The sequence below is a fragment of the Neopsephotus bourkii genome, unplaced genomic scaffold, assembly GCF_033783945.1.
Source record: "Neopsephotus bourkii isolate Nb327-2 ecotype Australia unplaced genomic scaffold, CSIRO-AGI_Nbou_v1 NB_1090, whole genome shotgun sequence".
NCBI lineage: Eukaryota > Metazoa > Chordata > Aves > Psittaciformes > Psittacidae > Neopsephotus > Neopsephotus bourkii.
Window position 1 is genome coordinate 159,192 of NW_026901578.1, and position 23,301 is coordinate 182,492.

The 23,301-nt window shown below is 47.2% G+C and overlaps 2 protein-coding genes across 2 annotated transcripts; both read right to left on the bottom strand.

Annotated features, from left to right (window-relative positions):
• Positions 1-335: 335 nt before the first annotated feature.
• Positions 336-18,279, bottom strand: TOP2A (DNA topoisomerase II alpha). Its single transcript, XM_061362172.1, has 35 exons — positions 18,121-18,279; positions 17,739-17,885; positions 17,470-17,560; positions 16,958-17,021; positions 16,334-16,479; positions 15,881-15,978; positions 15,346-15,558; positions 14,967-15,140; positions 14,681-14,782; positions 14,058-14,195; positions 13,756-13,894; positions 13,327-13,484; positions 12,813-12,938; positions 12,278-12,388; positions 12,082-12,187; positions 11,321-11,430; positions 10,875-10,967; positions 10,319-10,433; positions 9,880-10,001; positions 9,144-9,292; positions 8,538-8,769; positions 8,275-8,409; positions 7,955-8,155; positions 7,199-7,394; positions 5,842-5,933; positions 5,507-5,650; positions 5,329-5,412; positions 4,621-4,812; positions 3,613-3,718; positions 3,197-3,337; positions 2,617-2,767; positions 2,420-2,481; positions 2,064-2,189; positions 789-1,021; positions 336-541 (listed from the first exon to the last, which is right to left on the bottom strand). The coding sequence occupies exons 1-35, from the start codon at positions 18,151-18,153 to the stop codon at positions 392-394; spliced, it is 4,680 nt and encodes a 1,559-aa protein (XP_061218156.1). The 5' UTR covers positions 18,154-18,279; the 3' UTR covers positions 336-391.
• Positions 18,280-19,555: 1,276 nt separating this feature from the next.
• LOC133217085 (collagen alpha-1(XVIII) chain-like) lies at positions 19,556-23,243 on the bottom strand. Its single transcript, XM_061362227.1, has 15 exons — positions 22,818-23,243; positions 22,543-22,662; positions 22,410-22,463; positions 22,181-22,207; positions 21,783-21,884; positions 21,585-21,629; positions 21,329-21,409; positions 21,193-21,234; positions 21,057-21,084; positions 20,824-20,873; positions 20,584-20,718; positions 20,337-20,399; positions 20,170-20,238; positions 19,961-20,029; positions 19,556-19,831 (listed from the first exon to the last, which is right to left on the bottom strand). The coding sequence occupies exons 1-15, from the start codon at positions 23,241-23,243 to the stop codon at positions 19,556-19,558; spliced, it is 1,587 nt and encodes a 528-aa protein (XP_061218211.1).
• Positions 23,244-23,301: the final 58 nt, after the last annotated feature.

A 23,301-nucleotide genomic window follows, 5' to 3' on the forward strand; every position in this document is an offset into this window, starting at 1 on the left:
CCCTGTTACATCTCTATGGTTGCGAGTCTTATTATTAAGGTCTCTAAAATTGAAGGTGTCTATGCAAGAGGGTACTTAAAAAGGATTTGATCTGTTCTAAAAGTATAGCTGAACATTAAAACAACAACCAAGGGTCAAAGGATTCCAGCTACTAACAGGTAAGATGGGGAAGGGCATCAGCACCAGCTGGGCATGTGGCTCCAGCGTTCCCAAGGGGGGGGTCCTCTTTAAACCCAAGAAAAACAGAGGGAGATTCACTTACACCAACACATTTAAACTAGCTTTAAACCCAGTGGAAGCATTCACTAGACCAGGAGAAGGATGCTCTTTGGCGAGAGCTTGTCCAGAGCTCTGCTGATGGCTTCAGCACTTTGAAACTCTTCATCCTAGTTCAGAAGGAGTCGTCCTCCTCGGACTCCTCCAGGTACTGGACGGGCTTCTTGAGACGCCCAGGCCTGGCACGGGGCACGGCTGCGATGGGGCTGCCTGCACGAGCACTTGGATCAATGGTAAAGCTGTCATCGTCCTCTGGCTTGGGTTTCTGGAGGGAAAGGATGGTCAAGAAGTGACTCGGACTCTGAGCAGAAACAGGGAAGGCTCAATTAGCCCCTAACCCCCCCACTGTGGCAGGGAAAGGGATGGTTGGGCTGATGAGACCAAACCAACAGCCTGGGATAAGCCTGTGTGCCCACCCCCGGGGTGTCATACGGGAGGTTCTACCTCCACCACACTTTTCCTGCCCCTCTCTCCGGTACCCCCTCAGCCCTAATGGGTGGTGGAGCACAAACCTTTGCTGTGACTGATTTGGAAGGCTTGGAGCCCAAATCTGACTCAGAATCCGAATCCGAAATGGAAGCGGTAAGCTGCCTTTTGACAACTTTCCGTCCCTTGGTCTGCACAGGCTTCTTGTCACCCACTGCTGCGGGCTCAGAGTCCAGGGATCCCTCCTTTGCTGCTGTCTTGGTAGATTTGGGTGCAGGCTTTTTCTTGGTGAGAATATCCACGATGGATGGCTGGTTATCTGAAACGAGAGCGCTGTGTTTAAACCCTTGTTCTGCTGCCTCTCTTCTCCTTCACAGCCTGTGAGTGACTTCCAACACAAACATGCTCTGCACTACACTGTGAGGCCGCGCTGGTTGTCTCACTTTGAAGCATGGTTTTCTAGAAAGATCACTCTTCAGCAAGATGAGGAGAAATGAAGGGGTTTATCTGCTCAGTTCCACTACATTTAGAAGAGCAAATTAAAATGTACCCAAAGCAATTTGCAGGCTATTTCAGGTTGAAAAGGCCTCAGCTCTCAAGGCTGTGTGGCCAATCCAAAAGTTCTGCAAAGGAAGGAATGAATTTCCTATCTACACCAAACCCTTTCTGGAAGAGTTCTTTCTTACCTACATTCCTTAAACAGCATTTGGAAGCCCAGCTCCAAGTTGAGCTGAAATGAGCAGGCCACTTCAGAGTGATAATAGGCTTCCTCAATTTAGGAGTGGAAGAAACAGCTATTTTGCTGTGAAGTAACATGCTATTTCATTGCTGGGACCAAAACCAGCTCGTGATGGGATATGCAAAACAACTCTCCAAGTTTGACAAAGAGTCTGGGCAGCTAAAAAACCCCTGAATCAAATGTGGTAGATTTATGGGGTCAAGCTAGCACTAAATAGATCAAACTACCCCAAAGCAGCTTGTCTTCTTCCTGGGAAGTGAGCTACCACGCTGCTTTCTTCCCAAAAAGACATGAAGGAGAACATTGACTGCAAGACACAAATTCCACTCGGGTTGTCCCTGCCAAGTATTACATAGCACTGTAGGAAGCATTCACTTTTCCTGTTCCCAAACTAAAATTCACTCCCTTCAAGCATGTCTGAGATGAACTCGAACATGATCTGCTTGGAAACAGACTTCTTTAAAAAGGACAACAACCAGGAAACCTCTGCCACAAACCTCAGATCTTTCTGAAGTGAAAACTCGAGTTATTTGGGCCTCTGAATGCCTCGAAATCACTCAGACTGGTTTCCCACAGGAAAAATAATTGTTCATCTAGAAAGGTTACTAAGGTAAACCCTTACCCTTAGTGGCCCCAGCCTTCTTAGCTGCAGCAGGTTTTTTAGCTACAGCCTTGCTGCGAGGCACAGAGACAGAAGGAGCTGCAGCAGCTTGACTCCCGTTTTCAGCAGCAGCATCCCAAACTTGAGCTGAATAAAGAAAACAGAAAGCAAGTCTGAAACAGTCACATTTATCTATAAACATTAGAGCAGGAGAAAATTGGCTTAATCCACTCTATAAAAAGAGCAACTATTCCAACTGGATTTATCCCAAATCCATGTTAGAAATGGACAAGAAGTCTGGTGCCCTGAAACCACCTTGTACCACATCAGTGCCCTCTCATGGAGTTACAGGTAAAGCATGGAGGTTTGGTACTCACCAGGGATAGTGCTTTGCACTGGCTTTTGCTTGGGAGCTTCAGCTGCTTTTTCAGTGGTTTCCCTAGAACACAACACCCCAAAGTATTTTTACAATGTGCTAAATAGGTAGACTGAAGAAAATGAGCTATTAATGTCTATAGAGCAGTCACACTAGAAGCACAACTGATTTCCAGTGACTATGCAGAGAAACACTCACTTTGGAGCAGCTCTGGGCTTGGAAGGGGGTTTTTCTTTGGAGTCTGTATCCGATTCAGTGTTGCCTTCACTGCTGCCCTGAAGTTTAAACTCCTCATCTGACCTGGAGGGATCTGAATCCGAGTCCGAACAGATTACGTTCTTGACTTTGGCTGGTGAAATGACACAGATGTATTTTACACATTTGGCACCATGAAACTCAGTTTCCTTTTCATTATTTTAGCTGCAGTTATTAAAAAATATAGATCTGAATAAACCCAAACAGATACAGAGACTGCCAGCGGAAAGACTCCAAATCACAGGTGTATTCTGCACTCGCTCACCAACAACATACTCGATTTGACAAACACTTGTGCAATTAAAGCAAATGACCTATTTCTCTTGCTGCCCATTTCTGCTTTTCCTCGAAAAGCATCGTGAAAATTTGCTTAAATGGTATAAATATTTACTTCTTCTCTGCAGTATAATAAACAAACCTCTTAAAAATGATTTCTGACCGAGATCTCAGGCTCTGGGAGCTCTCTGAAGAGCCTGTTCAATTTTCTCCTTCACAGACCACCCTTCATTTGTGTTGCACTCACCCGCTGCTTGGCGAACCACTCTCTCTCTTTTAGGAGGCACTTCAAAATCAGTCTCCGAGTCAGACCCTGAGTCAGACCAAGGGTTTCGTTTCTTCCCTTTCTTTAATGGTTTAAATGGTAGCGTGGCCTGTTTCTTACCACCTGAAAAATATTGGAGGTAGGATGAACCAACTTCCAGGCTCTGTAGTTCAAGCTCAACTTAGAGATACATCACTAAATTCAGAGGATTCTGCCTTAAATACTGAAGAGAAACAGCAATCTTACCCTGCCTGTTATCCAGGATCACTTTCACAGCTCCTTTTTCCAAGGATAGTGATCCTAGATATCACTCATCACTTTAGGAAGAGGTCAGATAACCAAACGTACAACCCTTCCCCTCATTTTCCATTGATGCAGTAGCACACAAAAGCATTTACCTTGCTCAGTCTTCAGCTTCTGTGCTAGTCTCCGCTTAAGGCCTGAAGGTTCTTTGTCCCCTGATGGGCTTTCTTCTTGATTCTCATCACATTCATTTTTTTCAGTCTGAAGATACAAGCAGATATCAAATAGAAAGCAAGTCAGCTCACACAGGAGAGGCAACAGGGTAATGCAGAAAGGAGCTGCTTATTTGGGATGTACAAAAGTTGGTGAGCCAAACTGTGTGTAAAAATGATTACAAGTAAATAGGACATGATCTGCCCCCAGAGCTGGCGACTTCAGTGCAAAATTCACCTATTAACAAAAACAGGAACTTTGCCCCCACTCTGAGTGTATTTTTGGCATCGCCTTTGTGTGCTGCTGGTCTGGTTCTGGGGTGTGTGGGGGATGCAGAATTGAACAGGGTGGGTGAAAAACAACAGTGCAGATTATGTGGAAAAACTGTTCGATGGAAGCATCTGTAGGAAAGGAGCCGTGCCTGGCTCCAGGTCAAAATAGGTAAAGGGCTATTTTAGTTTTCTATGTTGCAAATGGCTGAATGGCACAATTAGTGCTATATAAAGGATTCAGTATTTGTCTCCTCAACATCAAGAACAATAATGGCATGAAGTGGCTAAAAGTATTACTGGAAATGCAGAGGCTGTTCTAGAGAAGTGAATTTACTAGCTGAATTTACTGCCTGCTAGAGGATTTATAAAACCCCTAAGGCACCTAGAACAACTTTACTTGCATCTGCCTTTTAATTTCTAAGCTACCAACCCATCTCTGACACTGTGACATACGCTCTTGCCAAAAGATTTCCCTCTAAGCCATCTCCTGATCTGTTAGCAAATCTGTTCTCCTTCAGGCTAAGAAACATCCATTTCCAGTGTTCCCCATGTGTTAGAGTTCTGTCCTTTTCCCTGAATAGCTGTTTCATCAGGACAAGTTCAGCTAACAACCTGCATTTCTTTAGGACTGTATTGATGGGGGTGTAAAGGGAGATTAAGCAGAATGTTCCTTGTTACCTTAATTTTCTTTTTACTTTTCTTCTCTGCCTCTGCCTTCATCTCTGCAGTTATCCGAGGTACAACCCTTTCGCCTTGAGGTGACGGCATTACTTCTGGCAGCTGTGCCTTCTTCACTTTCCCTCCTTTTGCTTTTAAAGGTTTCCCAACAAAGCCTGCCATCTCATCCTGCCTTTGCTTGGCTTCCACTGCCTGCAGAAGCGAGTTTGAAATAAGACAACCATGAGAACACAAAAGAAATAATGTACTCCTGAGCAAAACACCATCACAGACTGCAATGGAGGACTCTGTACTTGCTGATGCATTTCCTACCATCAGTTTAAATGAAGTTTCCCACCCTCAGAATCTGCAGATTTGCACAATTTTGAGCAACAATTTAAGCCAGAGATGCAGTTACTTGGGGAGTAAGGAGAGACACAGGCAGTGACCAGGTGTGATGGTGCAGATGCCTGCCCACAATTCAGGCTCTGTTCGGTAAAGTCCAGCTCATCCCTCATCCACCTTTGTGTTTTGACTCCCTGGCTCAGAGCTGTGGTACTCCTACCCAAGCTAGGAAGGTGAAAAAAGCTTTCATTCTCCATAGTGAGTGCAAGACAGTGCAAGACATAGGAGTTATTTTTAGTCTCCTTGTTATGACAAAAAAGTCAATAAAGAGCTGGTGGCTAAGAGTACGAGGGAGTCAGCTGTCTGCACTGAACACTGACATACATCAAGTTCTTCAACAAAGACAGCAAGGTCTTCCTTCCACAGATCAGAGGGACTCTTGCACTTCAGGGTCTCCAGCTCCTTTTCCTAAAGGGAATCACAGTTGATAATCATTAGTCACATTTTAATCTACAATCAAAAAAATATGTGATGATGCTTATGAAAAAAGGAAGTAACATACTTTGCTGTCTCTCTGCTTACACAGCTCATCTTTCTTCTCTTTAGTCAGATACCAAAGAGGCATGTTAAGCAGATAGTTGAAGTCCGGTCCAGTACTTGCAGCTGCTTCTTTGTCACTCTCCTCCTCCTCCTCCCCCTCTTCTTCCTGAATGTGGATTTAAAACAAACACTGTCAATAAATGCAGTGACATACAAGGGTAGGGTCGTTGATCAAATCTGGACTGCACTCCATGTGCTTGTGGTGTCCTAGGCAAAAAGCAACTTGGGCTTCTTCGCATGAATTAAGAAGCTTCAAGACAGTTGAGATCTATTTAGAGAGGATGACTGAAGCTTTACCTTGTTCTGTGACTCCTTCCAAGCCTTCACTGGATCAGATTCGTACCCTCTCTGGACCAGAACTTGGATCAGCTCTTTCTTGGGTTTGTTTTCTATAAACAGACAGTTCAGGATTGTCAGTTAGTGACCACTGCCAATCACTGGTCTGTAGCATCCCATGGTTCTAGCAGCTCAGCATCCTATCGGCTCTAAACCAGCCTTTCCTTATGGGAGGTGGGACATGTGGAACAGCCTGAAATAACACCTAAAATGTTCCTACTTAGCAGGTGATTTGTCAGGTCAGCATTGCTCCTAAACCTGCCAGGAACTCCTGCCAGAGCACTGTAAATATTTTTTTTCTTCATTTCCATACATGCATTTCCTCTGCTCTCAGTAGTTTTTGAACTTGGAAAAAGAGGTGTGATGGTATCAAAAAGGCTTCATGGTAATAGGCAGGTGGAGGAAAAAAAGCCCTGATAGCACTCAAAAGGCTTTGGTGTAGCTTGTACCTCATTAGACATCACCTGGGAAATTTATGCTCTTAAGTGCCCCAACCAATGGAACTGCTTCAGCTGGAATTTGTTCCTTTTTAAGATACCAGAAGCAATCAACCATGAGACACAAATACAAATGAAACCAGCTCTGTCAGCCTTGGAACTACTTATTACAAAACCCCAAGAAAATGCATTTCAAGGGAATGATTTCTCTTCCTGAGTCAAGTCAGACAGACACAGGCTGTTGGGATTCTGGGGCTGCCCTCAGATACAAACCACAAAGCATCTTATGACACTTTGTCTAGCTGAGTCCTCCAGGAATGTAAGTGAAATACAGACTTGCCTTTTAGACTGAGGTGAAGTTGATTGAAAAATCTGAATGCTGGGAACAAAGATCTGTTTCTTTTCCTAGCTCATGATTCTCAGATGCTGCTAACTTGAGTATCTCCTGAGTTTGAAATCCCAGTCCACTGAGGACACGATTTGAAATACTTTTGCAAAAGTTCACAAAGATAACACACCTTAAGTATGCATTTAAACAGAAAACACTACCTCTCCTTTTAACCCCACCAGTACTTTACTTTTATTCTGAATCAGAAATGCATAGGGATTATAACTAAAATGATTAAAAAAAAAAAAGAATTCTATTCTCAAAATAGTGTCAAACACACAGTAGGAAAGCTGCACAAGTATCTGTGCGCAATGCTCTACAGACCAAGGGTACTCTGTGAAGCATTTTCCTCTTGCATGTTACTGGAAGAAAAAGATAAGCTCTGGTGTTGTTTGCTAAGAGCCAGTCCAGGGCTGAGGGGGTGCTGACAGAACTCAAGGGAGCACCTGGTTCTCCCCATTTCATCAACCAAGTACCCAAGATCAATACATACCGATGACAATTTTGCCATCTATTTTCTCCAGGATGAACCGAGCCTGGTTGCTCAGCTTTGCAGACTCAGCCCCCAACATCCCAATCAACCATTCCTTCCTCAAATTGTAATATCGGAGCCTGAGTTCAAAGAACTCTTTAAGAATGTCTTGGGGAGAGTCGTACTTCTTGAGAAAGCCAACATGGTCAAAAAGAACCTAGATGAAAGAACACGAGTGTTACGATAAAACTGATTTCCAGACCCACTGAGGAGTACCTATAACACAGGTGTGACAGTACAATTGATTAGCAAACAGGTTATAAAACCTTTGTGTTGCTTTAGATATGATTGCAGCTTGCAAGCCCAGCAGCAGAGACAATTTTAGAATATGAAAGTTCTTGAGAGCACGCAGTAGGGTGAAGGTTACTCGAATCTTCAAGCTATCTGTAGGATAAACGTCTTGCATCAAGCTTCACACATTGTCAGAACCCAGACTTTCAAGCGGCAGTGCTGTTGTCACAACAAAGGTTTGTGTAAACTGTGTGATTTCAGATCACTTTGACTCCTTCAGGCAAAACTATACCACTCTGAGCCCATTCCCAAGCCAGCCTCTTGACCTTTTGAAGGTATATTTAGAAAGCAGATTTAAACCCAGTAACAGCAGAACAAAAATAATCAAAGTGAATAGGTTACTGCAAAGAGGATTTTTGTTACAGGCAGCTGTTTTCACAGTCTGAGTTAAACCAAGGACTTTCTTCAGCACAATCTGTTACATACCATGGAGTTGCATGTTAAACTTGTTTGGAGTTTGAAGACCTTATGCACCCCTGCTGCTTTAACTTCTGCTAGTTTTTCTTCAGTCATCTTCACTATAAACTTCACCGTCGTATCTGTGTGATACTCTTTATAGTCTGTGATCAGTGGGGGGGTCTTCTCAGTCCCGTTCAACATTGGCTCCAGAACCTGCTCCTTGTAAGTCTGAGAAAAGAGTCAAAGTCAGACCCATGTTTTCTGTGGAGATGAAAAGCTTCAAAATCAATCACTTTTATTTTACAAGGCAAACTATCCATTCCTAGGGCAAGTTCACTGTTTATTACCTGTGTCCAAGTTCTGACAGGCAGTTCGGTGATCTCAATGGTTGTAGAATTAAGGATAGACACTTCACCACTTATCACATACTGATTAGGTCCCAGCTCATCTATTGTGCCTTTGAAATTCTTGTAACTAGGAAGCTAAGCAGAGAAGAACACTGGGTTCAGTTTTGTGTTGATGCTTCAAGTTTTGAAGCACTTGCTTGAAGTGCTCCAAAGTGCTGAATGAACTGACAAATGAGGCACTGGTTTTTAAATGTATTATTTACCATTGGCAATGGCTCTTCTCCATCCATTAGGCGACGGATATTGTTCACAACTTCCCTAATATCAAAGTTGGGGATCTTACAGGACCAGCCAGTCCCAATCCCTTCTGCCCCATTTATCAGCACCATTGGAATGATAGGCATATACCACTCTGGCTCCACACGTTGGTTATCATCATACAGGAACCTCAGGACATGGTCATCCATTGGTGGGAACACCAGTCGTGCTAGTGGACTAGAATGGAAATAAGATTTTAAGCCCGAACTCTCATTATTAACCTACTCAAATTTATCCCTTTGTTTTCACTCCTATCGCCATTTCTCTGCCATGCCTTTCTCTTCTCTGGGATGATTAGGGACACAGTTTAGTGATGGACTTGTCAGCTCGAGGTTCAGACTTGGACTTCATGGTCTTAAAAGTCTTCTTCAACCTAAATGATTCTATGATAATCAAGTTTACATATCAGAATCTAGCATCCAACTCTCACTTCAGTTGTTGCTTTTGAGTATGAGAGTTGCCCAAAGTTTAAAAGGGAAAAAGTAACTTTAATTTTGAGTCCTGCAACATGCTAATAATATTTAAAACAGTAAGAAATCTTAAATGCTGACCTGAGCATTGTGAAGATGTATCGAGGACTGGCAGAGTCTTTCCCACCATGCAGCCTCGTGCCGAACTGACCAATCGGCTGTAGCAAGTTGAGGTTGTTACTGCCCACAAAGTTCTGAGCTAAGTTAATAATAGTCATCATCAATGATGCCTGTAGTAAAGGAAAGTTCAAAGCTAAGAATGCAGAATTCTTCACTGAATGGACAAAGTTAAAGGTAAAATTCACACCAAGATCAAAACTGACATAGAGGATAAACCCTACTAACATAATACTGGAGGAAACCCACTGAAAGAGCATCTCAAGACCATCTATCCAGCCTGGGTGACGGGATGTAATCCAGTGACTCACAGATACATTGCTATCTACCTGTCCTTGAAACCTCCAATGAAAGATTCTGTCAGTCTCCAAAGGGAAGCTTGTTTTAGTGCTCAACTTCTCCTTACCAAGGTATAAAGGCTACTAACATCTGCCCAAATCTAGCACAAATAAGGTGGGTTTTTCTTGCTCTACTTTTTGAATGAAAGATAGTCCCATGAAATCTAGGTAGGACAGGCAGACTGACCAATCTCAGATTAATTTAATAATGAATAATTAATAATGGATATGCAGCCACTTCGCTTTGTTTATACTCAAAACACCTAATTCTGCTCTAAAGTCATCTTAGCTGTCAAGTCAACAGAGGGGCTTTTTTGCCTTTCATTTAAAATGCATTTTGCCCAACCAGGCCAGGTTCTTACTTCACCATGATGGTATGAGGACATCTCAGCTACAGAACCAGCCAGCTGAGCAACCTTCACCTCCCGCTTATCATTTCGTTTGAAACATGTGAAGAGAACTTTTCTTTGACCCGGCTTCAAACCTGTATAAAATAGAAAACACCTTGTGGTTAGAATGTACAGCGTGTTTCACTTCGCTTCTGCTCTCTAGAGACCAAGAACTACTTGAGCACCCAAAGATTCTGCACCCAAAGAGTAAGGTACTTGCGATGAATGCTACAAAACGGACAAGGCATTCAATCCATAGGTTAAAAACTTGGACAGCAGAAAACCAACTTCAGAGCATTGATCCTGAAAACTCAGCAGGTTCACAGACTCTGATATGACATGACATACAAACACCCATTCATTGCGTGCTGGGGAACGCACTATACAGAATCACCACCTTGAAATAACTTACCATCAACCAGTGACGGGATTGATCTTTCATTATCTGAGTTTGAGAACAGCACTAGCTCCTTGTTGATGAAGTTGTTGTATGTCAGGTAAGTAGTGTTTTTCCCATATAGGTATTCCTAAGAAAAACAGATTGCCTTAATTTTAGCAAGGTCTAATCTGTTGGAAATCACACCTGGCTAGTTTCAATAGCATGGAAGCTCCTTGTACAACTGGGTAGACACAGCTCAGGAGCTGAAATCCTTAGCATGGCCCATGATGTTTGAGAAATAAAGGTCTCACAGTCCTGCTGGTATTATTATTTCCCTATTGATAAAGTAGTTTGGAAGGTGAATAGTTAAAAATTAAATTAACTGTTGGACAACTGACAATGAGGCCATGCTGATAAGATGAGAGAAGCAGCTGCTCTGTAAAATCCCAAAACATTTCAACTGTCCCATAATCCAGCAACTGACTCTCCAAATCCAAGCTGTGTGCAGCTCTGATGTGCCAGAATGAAGCTGAGAACAGCCTCAGGGAGAGACAGGAAACCAGTTTACTTATATATGTAAACCCTCTACCTCTGGCAGGCCATGCAGCTTCCGTTGTCTTCTATCCTCCATGAAATTAGTCAGCCACTCCTTTCGCTCTTCTACCTTCTTCTTGCTAAAGGCCTGTATATTACAAAATGAAAAGTAACTCAAGGTCTGACCCAGGAGAAAACTGCAGCAGAACATGCAGAAAAATGTTAAAGGAATATTTACTGTTGTGTCTGAAAATATCAATTGGTTTGTAGTGATTAGTTTGTTCTGAGCTGTATTTAAAACCCATCATTAAAAGGGTACTCTTGGCCTGAGGTCTGTGGACAGATTTGCTTCTACTGGTTAGACTAAAGCCGTAGCCTTGACAACAAAGAGATTGTCTCAAGCCCAAAGGCCTCTAAGAGCATTTTAAGAAAAATACACAGCACTCAAAGCAGTAAAATACCAAAGGTATTAAGTCAGCAGTTAAATCAAGTGCTAGTTACCAGGGTGATCGCAGCATCATCTTCAGGCCCAGTGTATTTGAAGCCAATTCGATGTTTAGCCATATCTGCAAAGTATTCTTTAGCCTCCTTCGATGTGCTGGTACCCAAACCTGCAGAGACAGTATAAGTTAATCCTAGTCAATTCTTAAGTCAAGTTGTAGTTCAAAGGAGTATTTTTGCTATGCCTAGTATCTGTGACATGTTAAAATGCACAGCATGAAGAGGACTTACTGAAAACTTAGGTTACTTTAAAATGAGGTGTAAGGTATCACAAAATACCACAAGAATTGCAGACTGGTGAGCAGTTGCATGCTGTACCGTTGGGTTTTGTTTGTTACTCCTGTAGATATCTGCAAATGTTAACTGCAGATTGGAAACAATTCCTCATATCCAGCACCTGGCAACTTTCTTATTGGTATTAAGCAATGAGCGACTACTTACCTTACAGTGCTAACAGTACACAAGGACTGTGCTATGCAAAACAGCACATAAAACTGAGGATAATTGCCTAAGAGGGGTGAAAGAACGGTTACCTACAAATACTGTCATTCCATTTTGAGATTTTATCCACTTGGAGGTTATTATTTCTTTACTTCTGTAATTTATGTTGCAGGTATTCCTAATCAGGTTATCTTGGGAGGGCAGAGACATGGAAGACACCCAGTCCAAAACTCCTTCCCCAAAGGCAGGGCTAGTTGAGTTTAATGATGAATTCTCTTGATTGGGTCATTTAATTTCACCACATTAAATTTTTTACAAACCTTTGTAGTACTTGATTTTCCATGAATTGTAGTTCTGTGTTCTGTTTTTCCATTCTTCAAATTCGGGAATGCTGTAGAATGCAATTTCTTCTTTGTTTTTAGAGGCCTACAATTAGTAAAGTAATTTGTGAAATGAGAGGCAGATTTGGACCAATGGATCCTTACTCATTCGCCTTCCCGTCCACCCAACCCTTACCTTTATGATGGGAGTAATGAATTCCTCCAGAAAGTTGTGTTTTAGGAGAGATGGCCAGTTGTGATGGATGAAGTTAATCAGCAAACCTTTGATATGTGATCCATCCTGATCCTGATTTAAGAAGAAAAAAAGAGACATTTTATCAGGGACATGCTGGAATTGGCAATTGCTAGATTGATAGTAAATGATTTGATAATTCTGGCTAACTGGCCCTATTAACATTCGCTTCTAACAAGGTGACCATGTGTTGTTTAATCGTTGAAAATTAAGAGAAATAGGAAAGGCATGTTCTTGGTGAAAAGAAGTAAAAGGGACTGGGTCAAGGACCCTGAATCAGCAGACTAAAAGACAGTAATTGGCTACTTGGTGATGCTACTCCCCCTTCTGCTTAATCTGGTTTGTGGCTGAAAAGACATTATGACCCACTAAAATAGAGAATGATGAAATAAATACAGACAATTTGGTACAACGATGGCAGTGGAAGAAAAATGCCATTTTCTTCCTTCTCCCCATTTTCAGTTTGAGTGAACCTAACCTGATCTGTCATGATCATGATCTTGCCATAGCGAAGAGTGTTCAAAGATTCTCGATCTTCATAGTTCTTTTTATACTGCAAACCCACAATCTTGATGATGTTGTTGATTTCAGCGTTTTCCATGATCTGGAAAAGACCACACAGAATAAAAACCAGTCTTTCAGACTTAAAACATAGCACTCGAAGTCTAAAATGATCCATAAACTGTTGACTGAGCTTTGTCTTGTCAGTGGATTTTTGCTGTTTAGAAACTTATTTCTGAACTGGAGCCTAGTGCTTAAATTACTATGTATAATTCCAAATATTTTATAGTCCACAACACAAACACTATTTCTTTAGGCAAAATGCTGAACAGGACTTAATATTCCCACTTAACCAGCAAGGCAGGCTGAAGATGAGACTAAATTCAGGTGTTTAAGGCACTGCTCCTCCGAGTTCCAGTGTTCCAGATTATATTGACTCATTACACTAATGTGCCTTCTAACATGCAGACTGTAACGATGTTCCAACTCACCTGTTTGTGAGAAGCTTCTCTGACATTGAGTATTTTCCCACGAAGTGGAAATACTCCATATTTATCTCTACCAACCACTCCTAGACCAGAGACAGCCAGGGTTTTGGCTGAGTCTCCCTCAGTCAGGATAAGTGTACAGTCTAAAGAATTCTTGCTGCCTAAAAAGATAAAAAAAACCAAGACAATTTCCTAAGTAAGTGAAATGAAAGCCTGCATACTCAAATTGAATGGAAATATCTTCCAACACACACAGGTTTTGTTGCACTGCATGCAGTAAATGGGGATAAACATAGTAAATGGGACTGTCAAGTGGGGATAAACTATAATTACAGGTTCTGTCTTCTTTTTTTTTTCATTCTTTCATTAGTCTAACGAACAAGTTTTAATTGTTTTTGAAGGAATTGGTTACAAAGGATGCAAAACATTTACCAGCATCGTTGGCATCATCCAGCTTAGGAACTCCCTTAATCTTCGTGTGTTTCACAGCTGAACATTTCTTATTCAGCAGGTTCTGAGCTTTAAATTTTACCCAGTTTAGGATACTTTCAACAATGCCACAGGCGATTGCCTGCAAGACAAAAAATAACCCTGAACAACTGGAAAAGCCTTAACAATGATGGAATTTTAAGGTATATACTTTAGTTCATGACACTACTTCAAAAGTATGTATTTGCCACGTTAAACGTAAAATGGAATTTACAGACATCTTGAGTGTGTATACCAATACTTACACCCTTAATAAACTTTTCACTCAGTTTACAGGTTGAGCCAAAGTTCTTTGCCTGCAAAGTCATGTTCTCCTTAGTCTGAGAGTCAAAAGTTGGGTTTTCAATTAAGGCATTCACGAAAATCCACATGTGGTTCTTCACCTGGAGTTAAATACAACAAGCACCACAGATTACACAGGCTCCTCTCAGTAACAGCAGTCAGTGCGTTCTGGTAACTGCCTGTCAGAACCACACAGTGAGGAAAAGATGTTATCACTGTATGGTCTAGAATTTTCCTAGATGTCCTGAAAGAATTTAGGACAGCTAATGAACATTCCTGAACAATACTTTATGATTTGGGATGTCAGAGAAACAACAGCAATTAGCCTAATAGGGATCAGCTAACAGATACTGAGTTTTAGTGCGGCTACACTGACTTACAGTGTTCTGATTATGAAACACATCAGCCAAACAAACAGAAGATTGTTAGTTGGCTTAAACTGGACAACACTTCTATAACTAGCAGATGTATATATATATATTGTCTGTACAGTGGAAATATGTATTAATTAATGTGGTAATGCATTAAGCTGTAGTTACAATGTGCAATAATGCTAGAGTTGTGCTTCCCACCGGGGACACTGTACCTGAAAAGGCTTCACTCCGACTCCGTTCTTGTTCTTCTTTTTCACAACTTCAATGACTTTAGTCACAAGCTGGTCAGCTATGTAATCAACGTGCCTGCCACCCTAAGGGAAAATGGGACCAGAGGCTTGATGGTAATTCCATTTAGAAAAAGAAATCTATTTCAAACTTTATGCATAGCCTTTGCAACATGAAGCAGCTAAGTCTTCTTCACTAACATACATACATTTGAAACAGCTACTGACAAAGAACATGGCATTAGCTTGACTGAATAAACCAAAGAGTTACCTTTGTAGTGGCAATGCTGTTGACAAAGCTAACTTGCTGGAAGCCTTTTTCACTTAAGGTCAAACACACTTCCCACCGAGAATTTACTTCCTCATGGACAACCTTAAGTGTGTTACCGGTTTCATCTACTTTGTCCTTCAGATAGAGGTCCACATAACTGCGGAATCCTTTCACCTGCATACAGATATAAGCAGACAACTCCTTTATAACAGCTCCTATAAATACTTAATTCATATCCTGCTGAAAAGTGGGGAGATAAACCACTCAGGCACATTTTCCACTTACTACGTGCAATGACATAAATTGCTTCAACAAAACCTCACTGTTTAAATGGCATGAGAAATGCAGATGTTACCATTTCTGTTAAATGCTCACTTACAGGCAGCCTCTGTCCATTTAGGAAAACTTTGACATCCTTTGTGGATCCAGCAATATCATATGCTCTTCGAGACATCAGTGCTACAATGTCTTTATCAAGGATTGTCATTTTGAATTTTGACAGATCAGGTTGGAACGTGACACACGTGTAATCCTCTCCATCAAAATGCTTCAGCTTCATTTCACCAGCCTTCCCCATGTTGTCGGTCCAAGTCTGAGAAAAGGAGGTTTTGTAAGCAAGTCTAACACACATAAGCCACTAAAGCTTAGTTTTTGAAAACAGAAAGCCAATTTGCAAGTTTTAGATACTTTCAACTGAAAAAAAACCCCACCACTGGTTAAAAACTAGATTCTGGTTATGTCTGCTCATTTCATTATTCATTTGAGTTTTATTTTGTGGTACAGTAACTGTGGGCTACACTTATTCTAATCACAGTGCTCTGAATGCAAGTTACACCTGGATTTTCGAAACAAAAAATTAGGGTCTTAATGGAAAATCTTGGGTATAATCTTACTGAAATGAGAAGGGTTCATACCTGTCTGAACAGCTTTTTGTATTCGCGACAGGCAGTTTCCACAGTAAATTTTGTGCTAAATATGTTGCACAGTTTGGCTCCATAACCATTTCGCCCCCCTGGAATTAAAGGGAAAAGAGACTCATGTTATTACCTTTGATCAAAACCATCTCAAAGAATTCCAGACTAACAGGAGTTCAGCCACTTCAGCGCAAAGAACAATTGGCAATAAGCAACAATATCCTACGAACTCGGTATGTGACTGTAAACCCATCTTTAATTACAACTAGCATTCAAAGAGAATTTTCCATATTTGCACTGTTATTAATATAGAACATGAAGGTATCTCTCTGGTGGACTCCAAACATCATTTTCAGTTGCATCAGGGGCCCCCTTCCCAATGTTATTTTGGTTCACACACTTTTATCCATCAGGCTGCTCATCTACTAACCCATATTCGAGAGTCTTCCCTACCTGTGACTTTCTTTTCATTGTCGTCATAGTTGCTGGATGTTAGCAGCTGTCCAAAGATAAGAGCAGGCACATAGACCTTCTCCACTTTGTGTTCAACAACTGGAATACCTTTCCCATTGTTCCATACGCTGATTGTGTTATTCTCTCTAGGTAGAGGAAAAAGGGTGTTTTTAAGGCTGCGAATGACTGAGCTATGAAACAAGTGTCACACAAAAGCTCTGGGGAAAGGCCACCATTTCATCAAAAGCAAATCGCTTCTGAGCAAGTGCAGAAACTGCCAGCAGAGGGAGAACAAGTCAACCAAAAAACTCAGCTCAACTCTCTAAATGGACCACCACACGCGGAAATCCTCCATTTGTGCTTGGTGACAGAATACAAAGGTTGAGAGGAAGAGAATGGCCACAACAGAAAACAACCACAAAGCAGTCATTTCACAAGCCAGCACTCTAAGAGACCAAGGCAAAGAAAATAGCCTTTCACCAGAGTTAAATTACTAGTCTCATTTGGATTGACCTCACGGCAGAGACCACCACCACCATCACACCAGTTTAAACAGCGCCCACGTGAGAAAATACAAGGTACTCATGTTGGGAAAGCAATGAACAGAAACAAAGCAAAACTTACACGTCAATTGTAACTTTAATGCATGTCATGTTTTTATCCCTCTGCTTGTTGTCTGCAGCATTGACTAGAATGGAAAGATTACTGTTATTATATTGCATTGTCAAGCAAGACAAAGCTATTAACTGGTAAAGTGTCTTCAGCAGAATGAATGCAAAAACTCAGTACAATGTTACTAACAACCATCTTGGCATGCAAGTATGTTGCAAGTTGAAGATGAGTACTACACGTTAACATAAAAATGAGAAGTCTAGGATGAATTACATCAGGTTTGTAAGCGAGCCATCATCCCACAAAACAGCTTACTAATAACTGATGGAAGGACTTCAGTATCCAGTATCCCCAAGCACAAACCACACACCCTGCAACCGCCACCCACCAAACTGTGCTACAGACATTCGCTGCTCAACAAGGCAACCTGATAAAAGTAGACTTGCATTTCTTAGCTGTTTATTAGACATTCAGCACCCGTTAATCAACCATCAACCACTGACTCAACAGACAGGTCTCCTTACCTAGAATCTCATCAAAGATCTTGTACAAGCCAGGCACAAAGGTCACGTCTCTGCAGTTGAGGCCCACGTCCTCATCAAAAACCCACATTTGCTGAAAAAAAAAAGGCAAAAACCACATGAATCCTTACAAACACCTCCACTTGTGTGCCCTGGGCTTGCAAAGCAGGCGTTTTGTGCTGTATAAACCAATGCTTTGTGCTGTATAAGCAGATATTAATGACTCCCCGCCTGCACCGAGGAGCTCGGGCGGCTCAGCCCCAACCCCGCACCTGGGTGACCATCTCCACGGAGCCGATGTAGGTGTCGGGCCGGAGCAGGATGTGCTCCAGCTGCGTCTTCTTCTGGTAGATGTGCTCCACCGAAAGCGTCTTCTTGACGCCATCGCCCTTCTGCAGCCGGAGGTTCCCGTCCGCGGGCTGCTCGGGGGACAGAGAGCGGCAGTGAGGGGCAGCGGGATCCGGGGGGGATCAGATCGGAGGCGGGGAGGAGTGGGCCCAGGCGGGGGGGACCGCGACACGGAGCCAAGGGAGAGGGGAAGGACCCCGGGGGATCTGAGGGGCCCGGGGGAGCGGAGGGAAGCGGGGAGGAAGCCGGAGCCGTGCGGGGAAGGGGCTCCCCGGGGCAGGAAGGGGTCGGGGGAGACGCACGCACCCTGAGAGGCGCCGGGTGCTCCTGGAGCTCCATGATGGCGGCAGCGCGCGGCTGAGCGGCGGCGATGGCGGCCCCAACCGTCCTTGGGCTTTCAAACCTTCGTTTAGCCCGCCGAAACCCTCCGCCAATCACCGCCCACGGCTCCCCTGCGCGCCGCCAATCGCAGCGGGAAGGCGGTGACATGGGTGGTGCCCCAGCTTTCCCCTCTGGCCAGTCAGAAACGCGCAGCGCGTTCAAACCAGCCACTCAGAAGGGAGAGTGGCGGGACGGGCAGAGGAGCCTGCCAATAGGAGGGCGCTGGTGCTGGAGGCTCTGCCTGCCTGGTTGCTGTTGGCGCGCTGGGCAGGCACTGGTGCCGTACTGGGACCCACTGGGCACGCTCCGGAAGCACAGCGCTGCCTCGGGGACAGGCACCAGTGCTGTGCCCCATGTGTGTACTGGTATCATTGGAGCCCCGTTCCACGGTTTCAGTGTCCCTATGGTGTCCCTGTCTCCCCATTTGTGCTGGTCCCATAGCCCACGGGTGGCCCCAGACCCTCTCCCCCTTCCCCAGGCTGGCTGCAGCGTGACCCCCATTGCCCCTTGCTGCAGCAGGCAGTGTCCTGGGTAAGCTCCCCTACCCCAGTAACAGCACGCTGGGTACCATCCAAACCCCAGCGTTTTGCATCTTTATTTCCATGGCAGTGACAGCATTCCCTTTGCTGGAGCTGCAGGGATGCAGCTGGGCACAGACCAGGGATGCATGGGATTAGCACAGCCTGCGATGAACCCGGCTGCACGCTTGGCATCCTCTTGATGCTCTCACCTGCTCCTGTGCTGCACTTCCCCCTGCACCACCCCATATCCTCACCCACAGGACAGGGGAAGCCGCATGGGGCGTGCAGCCGGAGATCACCGGTGCCACGGCGCTGGCATCACCACATGTGCCGGTAGGGAAAGGCCACCTCCACGCAGAGCACCACCAGCGCCTCGGAGCAGTTGTGCCGCTGCCCAGCCAGGAGCCTGCCCTCACCCAGTGCAGCGGCCAGGCCCTGCCCGGTGCCGGAGCTGCGCCAGCCCTGGCAATCCCGCTTGCGGGCTTGGCTGCCCCGTGGTGTGGATCCGTGCCAGGCCAGCGGCCGGGGCCTGCAGACAGGGATGGGGGTGAGAAGGGCTGGGGCACCCCCTCCAGCTCTTTGCATCCGTGCGAGCAGGAGGATGCGTGCAGACCCCCCCCAAGTGTGGGTGCATTCATTGAGGGTTACCCGGCTGGTGCCCACCGGACTCACCAGAGAGGATCCGTCAGGACATTGCCCCCATTGAAGGAGTAGATGGGACCCCGCAGGGCGGTGCTGGTCTGACCCTCAAAGAGGGAGCTCCAGGACTTGGCCAGGAGCTGCCCCTGTGGGCACAAGCAGTGGCACTGAGCTGGGGGCCAGGGGCTAAGGCGATGCCCTCAGCTCCTCCGAGCTCCCCATAACACAGGTGCTGAGCACGGCCAGGGTGCAGCAGCCCCACAGGGGACAGGGGTACCTGCCTTCAGGTTGACGATAGGGAGGTTCCTGTCCGTCCTCTTGACGATGGAGACCAAGTCCTGGGTAGGGGCTGACAGGAACGCCCGGAAAGTGCCGTAGAGCTGAGCCTCCTGGGACTGCCGGTAGCACTGCAGGTCGGCACCGCGGAGCCCGCTCATGTCCCCGGTGAGGGGCGCGTTCAGTGCGGCAAGGCGGAGCTGCGGGGGAAGCAGGGAGGCTTGGGCATGGCTGGGGTGTGAGGGCTCTGCTCTCCCTTCCCATGTGTGAGGCTGCCTGGGCACGGAAAGGTCCCCCCAGCACCTCTATCAGAGCTGGGCATCACTTACTGATGGGATCCGTGGGGCGATGGTGGTGGGCAGGGTCTGGGGCATCTCTTGTGCCCCTTCTTTCTGGACCTGCAATAACGCAGCTCAGGTCAGCCCAGTGACATCCATCCCTCTGCCATGGTGCAGCCCAACAAGACCCCAGGCCCTGCGTGTGCGCTGCCCTGCAGATACCCCAACCCCATTGCACAAGGACCTGCTGCAGGGCTCACCAGTGAGTCCATTGGGGTCAGTGCAGGCGGTGCCGTGTCAGGACCTTTTGTCTGCACCCGCTTTGCCTCCTGAATGGAAAGGAGAGGACAGTCCCACAGGAGCCTCTATCCCCCTTGGCCAACAAAGGGGGGGCTCTGTCCCCTCGATGGGTACCAGCACCCCTCACCTGGTACCGTGGGGTGGAAGCAGAGGGGTCATCACCAGCAAAGAGCGACTTCGAATCCTCCAGCTGCTCCAAGCAAAGAGCAGAGCGATGGGTTAGGGATGGGTTAGGTCCAACCCTAAACCATTCTATGATTCTATGAACCAGCTCCTTCCCAGGGCTCTGCTGCCCCAGTGACAAATCCAGCTGCCAGGGCTGGATCCTGCCCCTTCCCAACCCTATGAGGGACCCGAAGGGATGTGCTGGGTACCAGGAGGCGGCTCCAGCCGGTGGGGGTCCGGAGGAAGGCGCTGCTCCCTTCCCGCACATAAACCAAGCTCCCCTCAGGCACGGAGCTCCCCGACTTCAGCATCAGCTCCTTGGTCCTGAAGACCCACATCTGGCGCTGGGGGATGGAGAGGGTCATGGCTCAGGGTCATGGCCCAGCTGCTGTGCATGGGGCAAGCAGACAGCCTGGGGGTGCTCGACTATGGCCGTGGCCAGGACCAACCTGGAGATCAACACGGGAGTCCAGAGGCTCCGTCCGAGGGATGTCAGCACCTGGAGAGGGTTGGGGGTTATAAGGCATCCCAGTGCTGGATGCTCTCTGCAGGGATGCTGGTACTGGGAGCCGGGTGGGAGAGCCAGCTGTGGCACTGGGGACCCCATTAAGGGAGGCAAGACTTGATAGAAGGTGGTTCCAAGGAGGATGGAGCACTGGGAACACCTGAGAAATGGGCTCACCTTCTGTCCAGCCTGCATCCGAGGCTGCCTGCGGAGGCAAACGGGGCCCGTCACTGCTGTTGGGCACCAGTGCACCCTTCCCGGTGCATGGGGAGGGGACAGGGTCCCTCCTGGGGACAGTAAGTCTGTGGCTTACCGGCTGCTTGCAGGGCTGCTGGGCACGGATGGGGTAAACCCTCTGGAAGCAAAGAGAGGTGGGTTTGTGGGGAGCCCCTCGTGCTGTGCATGCTCACACATGCATGGGCTCTGGCACAGCCAGTGCTGCACCTTACATTGAGGTAGAGGAGTCCTGGTGCTCCGGGGGGACCAGGGGGCCCGGGGGGGCCGGGGTTCCCAGGGGGACCTCGAAGACCCTGCAGCAGATCAGTGTGGAGGTTGGGCTGGGCTATTGTGGTGCTGCCTTTTTGGGGGGGCAGCTATAAGACACCCCATTGCTGTCCCTCATCCATCCCACTCCCTTCCCCTCCCAGGGCTGACCCCCCCTGGGTTGGGGCAGCACACAGACTCGAGCCAGGCAGTGTCTCTCACATGGGGAATGATGGCTCCGTAAATCTCTGCCTCCTCTTTGCTGCCCTGCAGAGAAAGAGAGGAGATTGAGATGATCTCCATCCTCCTGCTCTCCATCCTCCATCCCTCCGAACCAGCTGGGGCTGTGAGCCCTGGGGCACCCAGAGCCTCCTGGGCACCCCTTGCCGTGATCCCCATGATCCCTGCCTGAGGACTCACCGTCTGGTACCCATTGATGGGTACCCAGGAGCCAGCCTGGCTGCTGGTGCTGGGGAAGTGGGGGTGGCCTGGTTTGCACCCATGTTCCCCATAGCAGCACCCCTGGGTGAGACACAGAAAAGGCACAGTCATATTCTGTGATGGGGATGCTGCGTGTGTGCATGGGGGCACTGCATGCTTGCATGGGCGTGCACACATGTGCATTGCATGTTCCACGGGGATAGCATGACTCTCCAGTCCCCCCTCCCCGTGCCCCAGCCCGTCTGGGGACCCCAGTGATGCCACTGGGTGAGTGAAGGTTGGTGCTGCCCACGGAGGCATCACTCGTGGTGCAGGGCTTCACATTCAGGTTGTGGGGATGGGGCCCACCCCCTGCACCAGTGCTCGTGGCTACTAACCCGCTCTCCGGGGTCGCCCTTTTCTCCCTGGAAGGAAAGCAGAGAGGTCCCATTGGTGCCCAGCTATGGGGTACAGTCACAGCCCCCCTGCTCAGCACTGCGCCTCACTCCACCGGTAACACCCACCATGGAGCTGCTTGGTTTTGACACCAGCACCGGGGACCAGCGTGGCCGATGCTGTCCCCATGCCCCGGGTGCCAACACCATCACTTACAGTGCCCTGGCTCACCTTGGGGCCCGGTGGCCCTGCTGATCCATGGTGCCCTGCGTGGCGCAGGTCGCACTGAAGGAGAGGATGTGCTGGGGTGAGCATGGGGCAGGTCCCTGAGCACCTGCAGCCCTGGGACCTACCCCCTACTCACCCTGTAGTCCCCCGGTGGCCCTGGTGGCCCCATGGGCCCAGGCATGCCCGGGGCACCGGTCTCTCCAGTGCGGCCAGGGTTCCCTGGCATGCCCGGCAGTCCATATTCACCCTTCTCGCCCTGCCAGCATACATGGGGTGGTGAGTGTGGGGGCTTAGCACCCTGGACCCATCACAGCAGGGCTGGGGCAGAGCAAGGGGCTCAGGGTCCATCCCCATTGCGCTGGCTCTGAGCTCCTGCAGGGCCATGGACGGGCTGGGCTGGGACCCCCTTACCTTTAGTCCAGGGAATCCCGGCTCCCCTCGGAGCCCTGGTTTGCCAGGGAGTGATGTAGGTCCAATGGGACCGGGGGGGCCTTCGTGCCCAGGCACCCCAGGGGGACCTTGGGGCCCTGGGAGCCCCGGTGCCCCTGGGGGTCCGTCTGTCCCAGCCAAGCCTGGAGATCCTGGAGGTCCTTCAGCCCCAGGGAACCCAGGGGGTCCCACAGCCCCCGGTGGGCCGGGGGGTCCTGGCTGCCCATCCCGCCCAGGGACCCCTGGGGGGCCTTCATGGCCTGGGTAGCCTGGGGGTCCGGGCAGGCCGGGGGGACCTGGGGGTCCCAGGTTTCCCACTGGGCTGGATGCTCCCAGCTGCTTGTTGGGTTGGAGGGAGAAAGAGAGAGCGGAGTTAGTGTATGGCAGCACCCCATCCCCTATTCCCATCCCCTATCCCATCCCCTATTCCCATCCCCTATTCCATCTACTGCTCCCATCTCCTGGG

What these genes read in the sequence shown, in the direction of transcription:
- LOC133217085 (XM_061362227.1), bottom strand. Translation starts at nt 23,243, where the DNA reads ATGGGAATAGGGGATGGGGTGCTGCCATACACTAACTCCGCTCTCTCT. An exon ending in GGCCACCGGGGGACTACAGG is followed by an intron (nt 22,464 to 22,542) that starts GTGAGTAGGGGG and finishes CCTCTCCTTCAG; the next exon opens with TGCGACCTGCGCCACGCAGG. An exon ending in AGGGCGACCCCGGAGAGCGG is followed by an intron (nt 21,885 to 22,180) that starts GTTAGTAGCCAC and finishes TGTCTCACCCAG; the next exon opens with GGGTGCTGCTATGGGGAACA.
- TOP2A (XM_061362172.1), bottom strand. Translation starts at nt 18,153, where the DNA reads ATGGAGCTCCAGGAGCACCCGGCGCCTCTCAGG. An exon ending in GATCTTTGATGAGATTCTAG is followed by an intron (nt 17,022 to 17,469) that starts GTAAGGAGACCT and finishes TTTCCATTCTAG; the next exon opens with TCAATGCTGCAGACAACAAG. An exon ending in ATTAAAGTTACAATTGACGT is followed by an intron (nt 16,480 to 16,957) that starts GTAAGTTTTGCT and finishes TCCTCTACCTAG; the next exon opens with AGAGAATAACACAATCAGCG.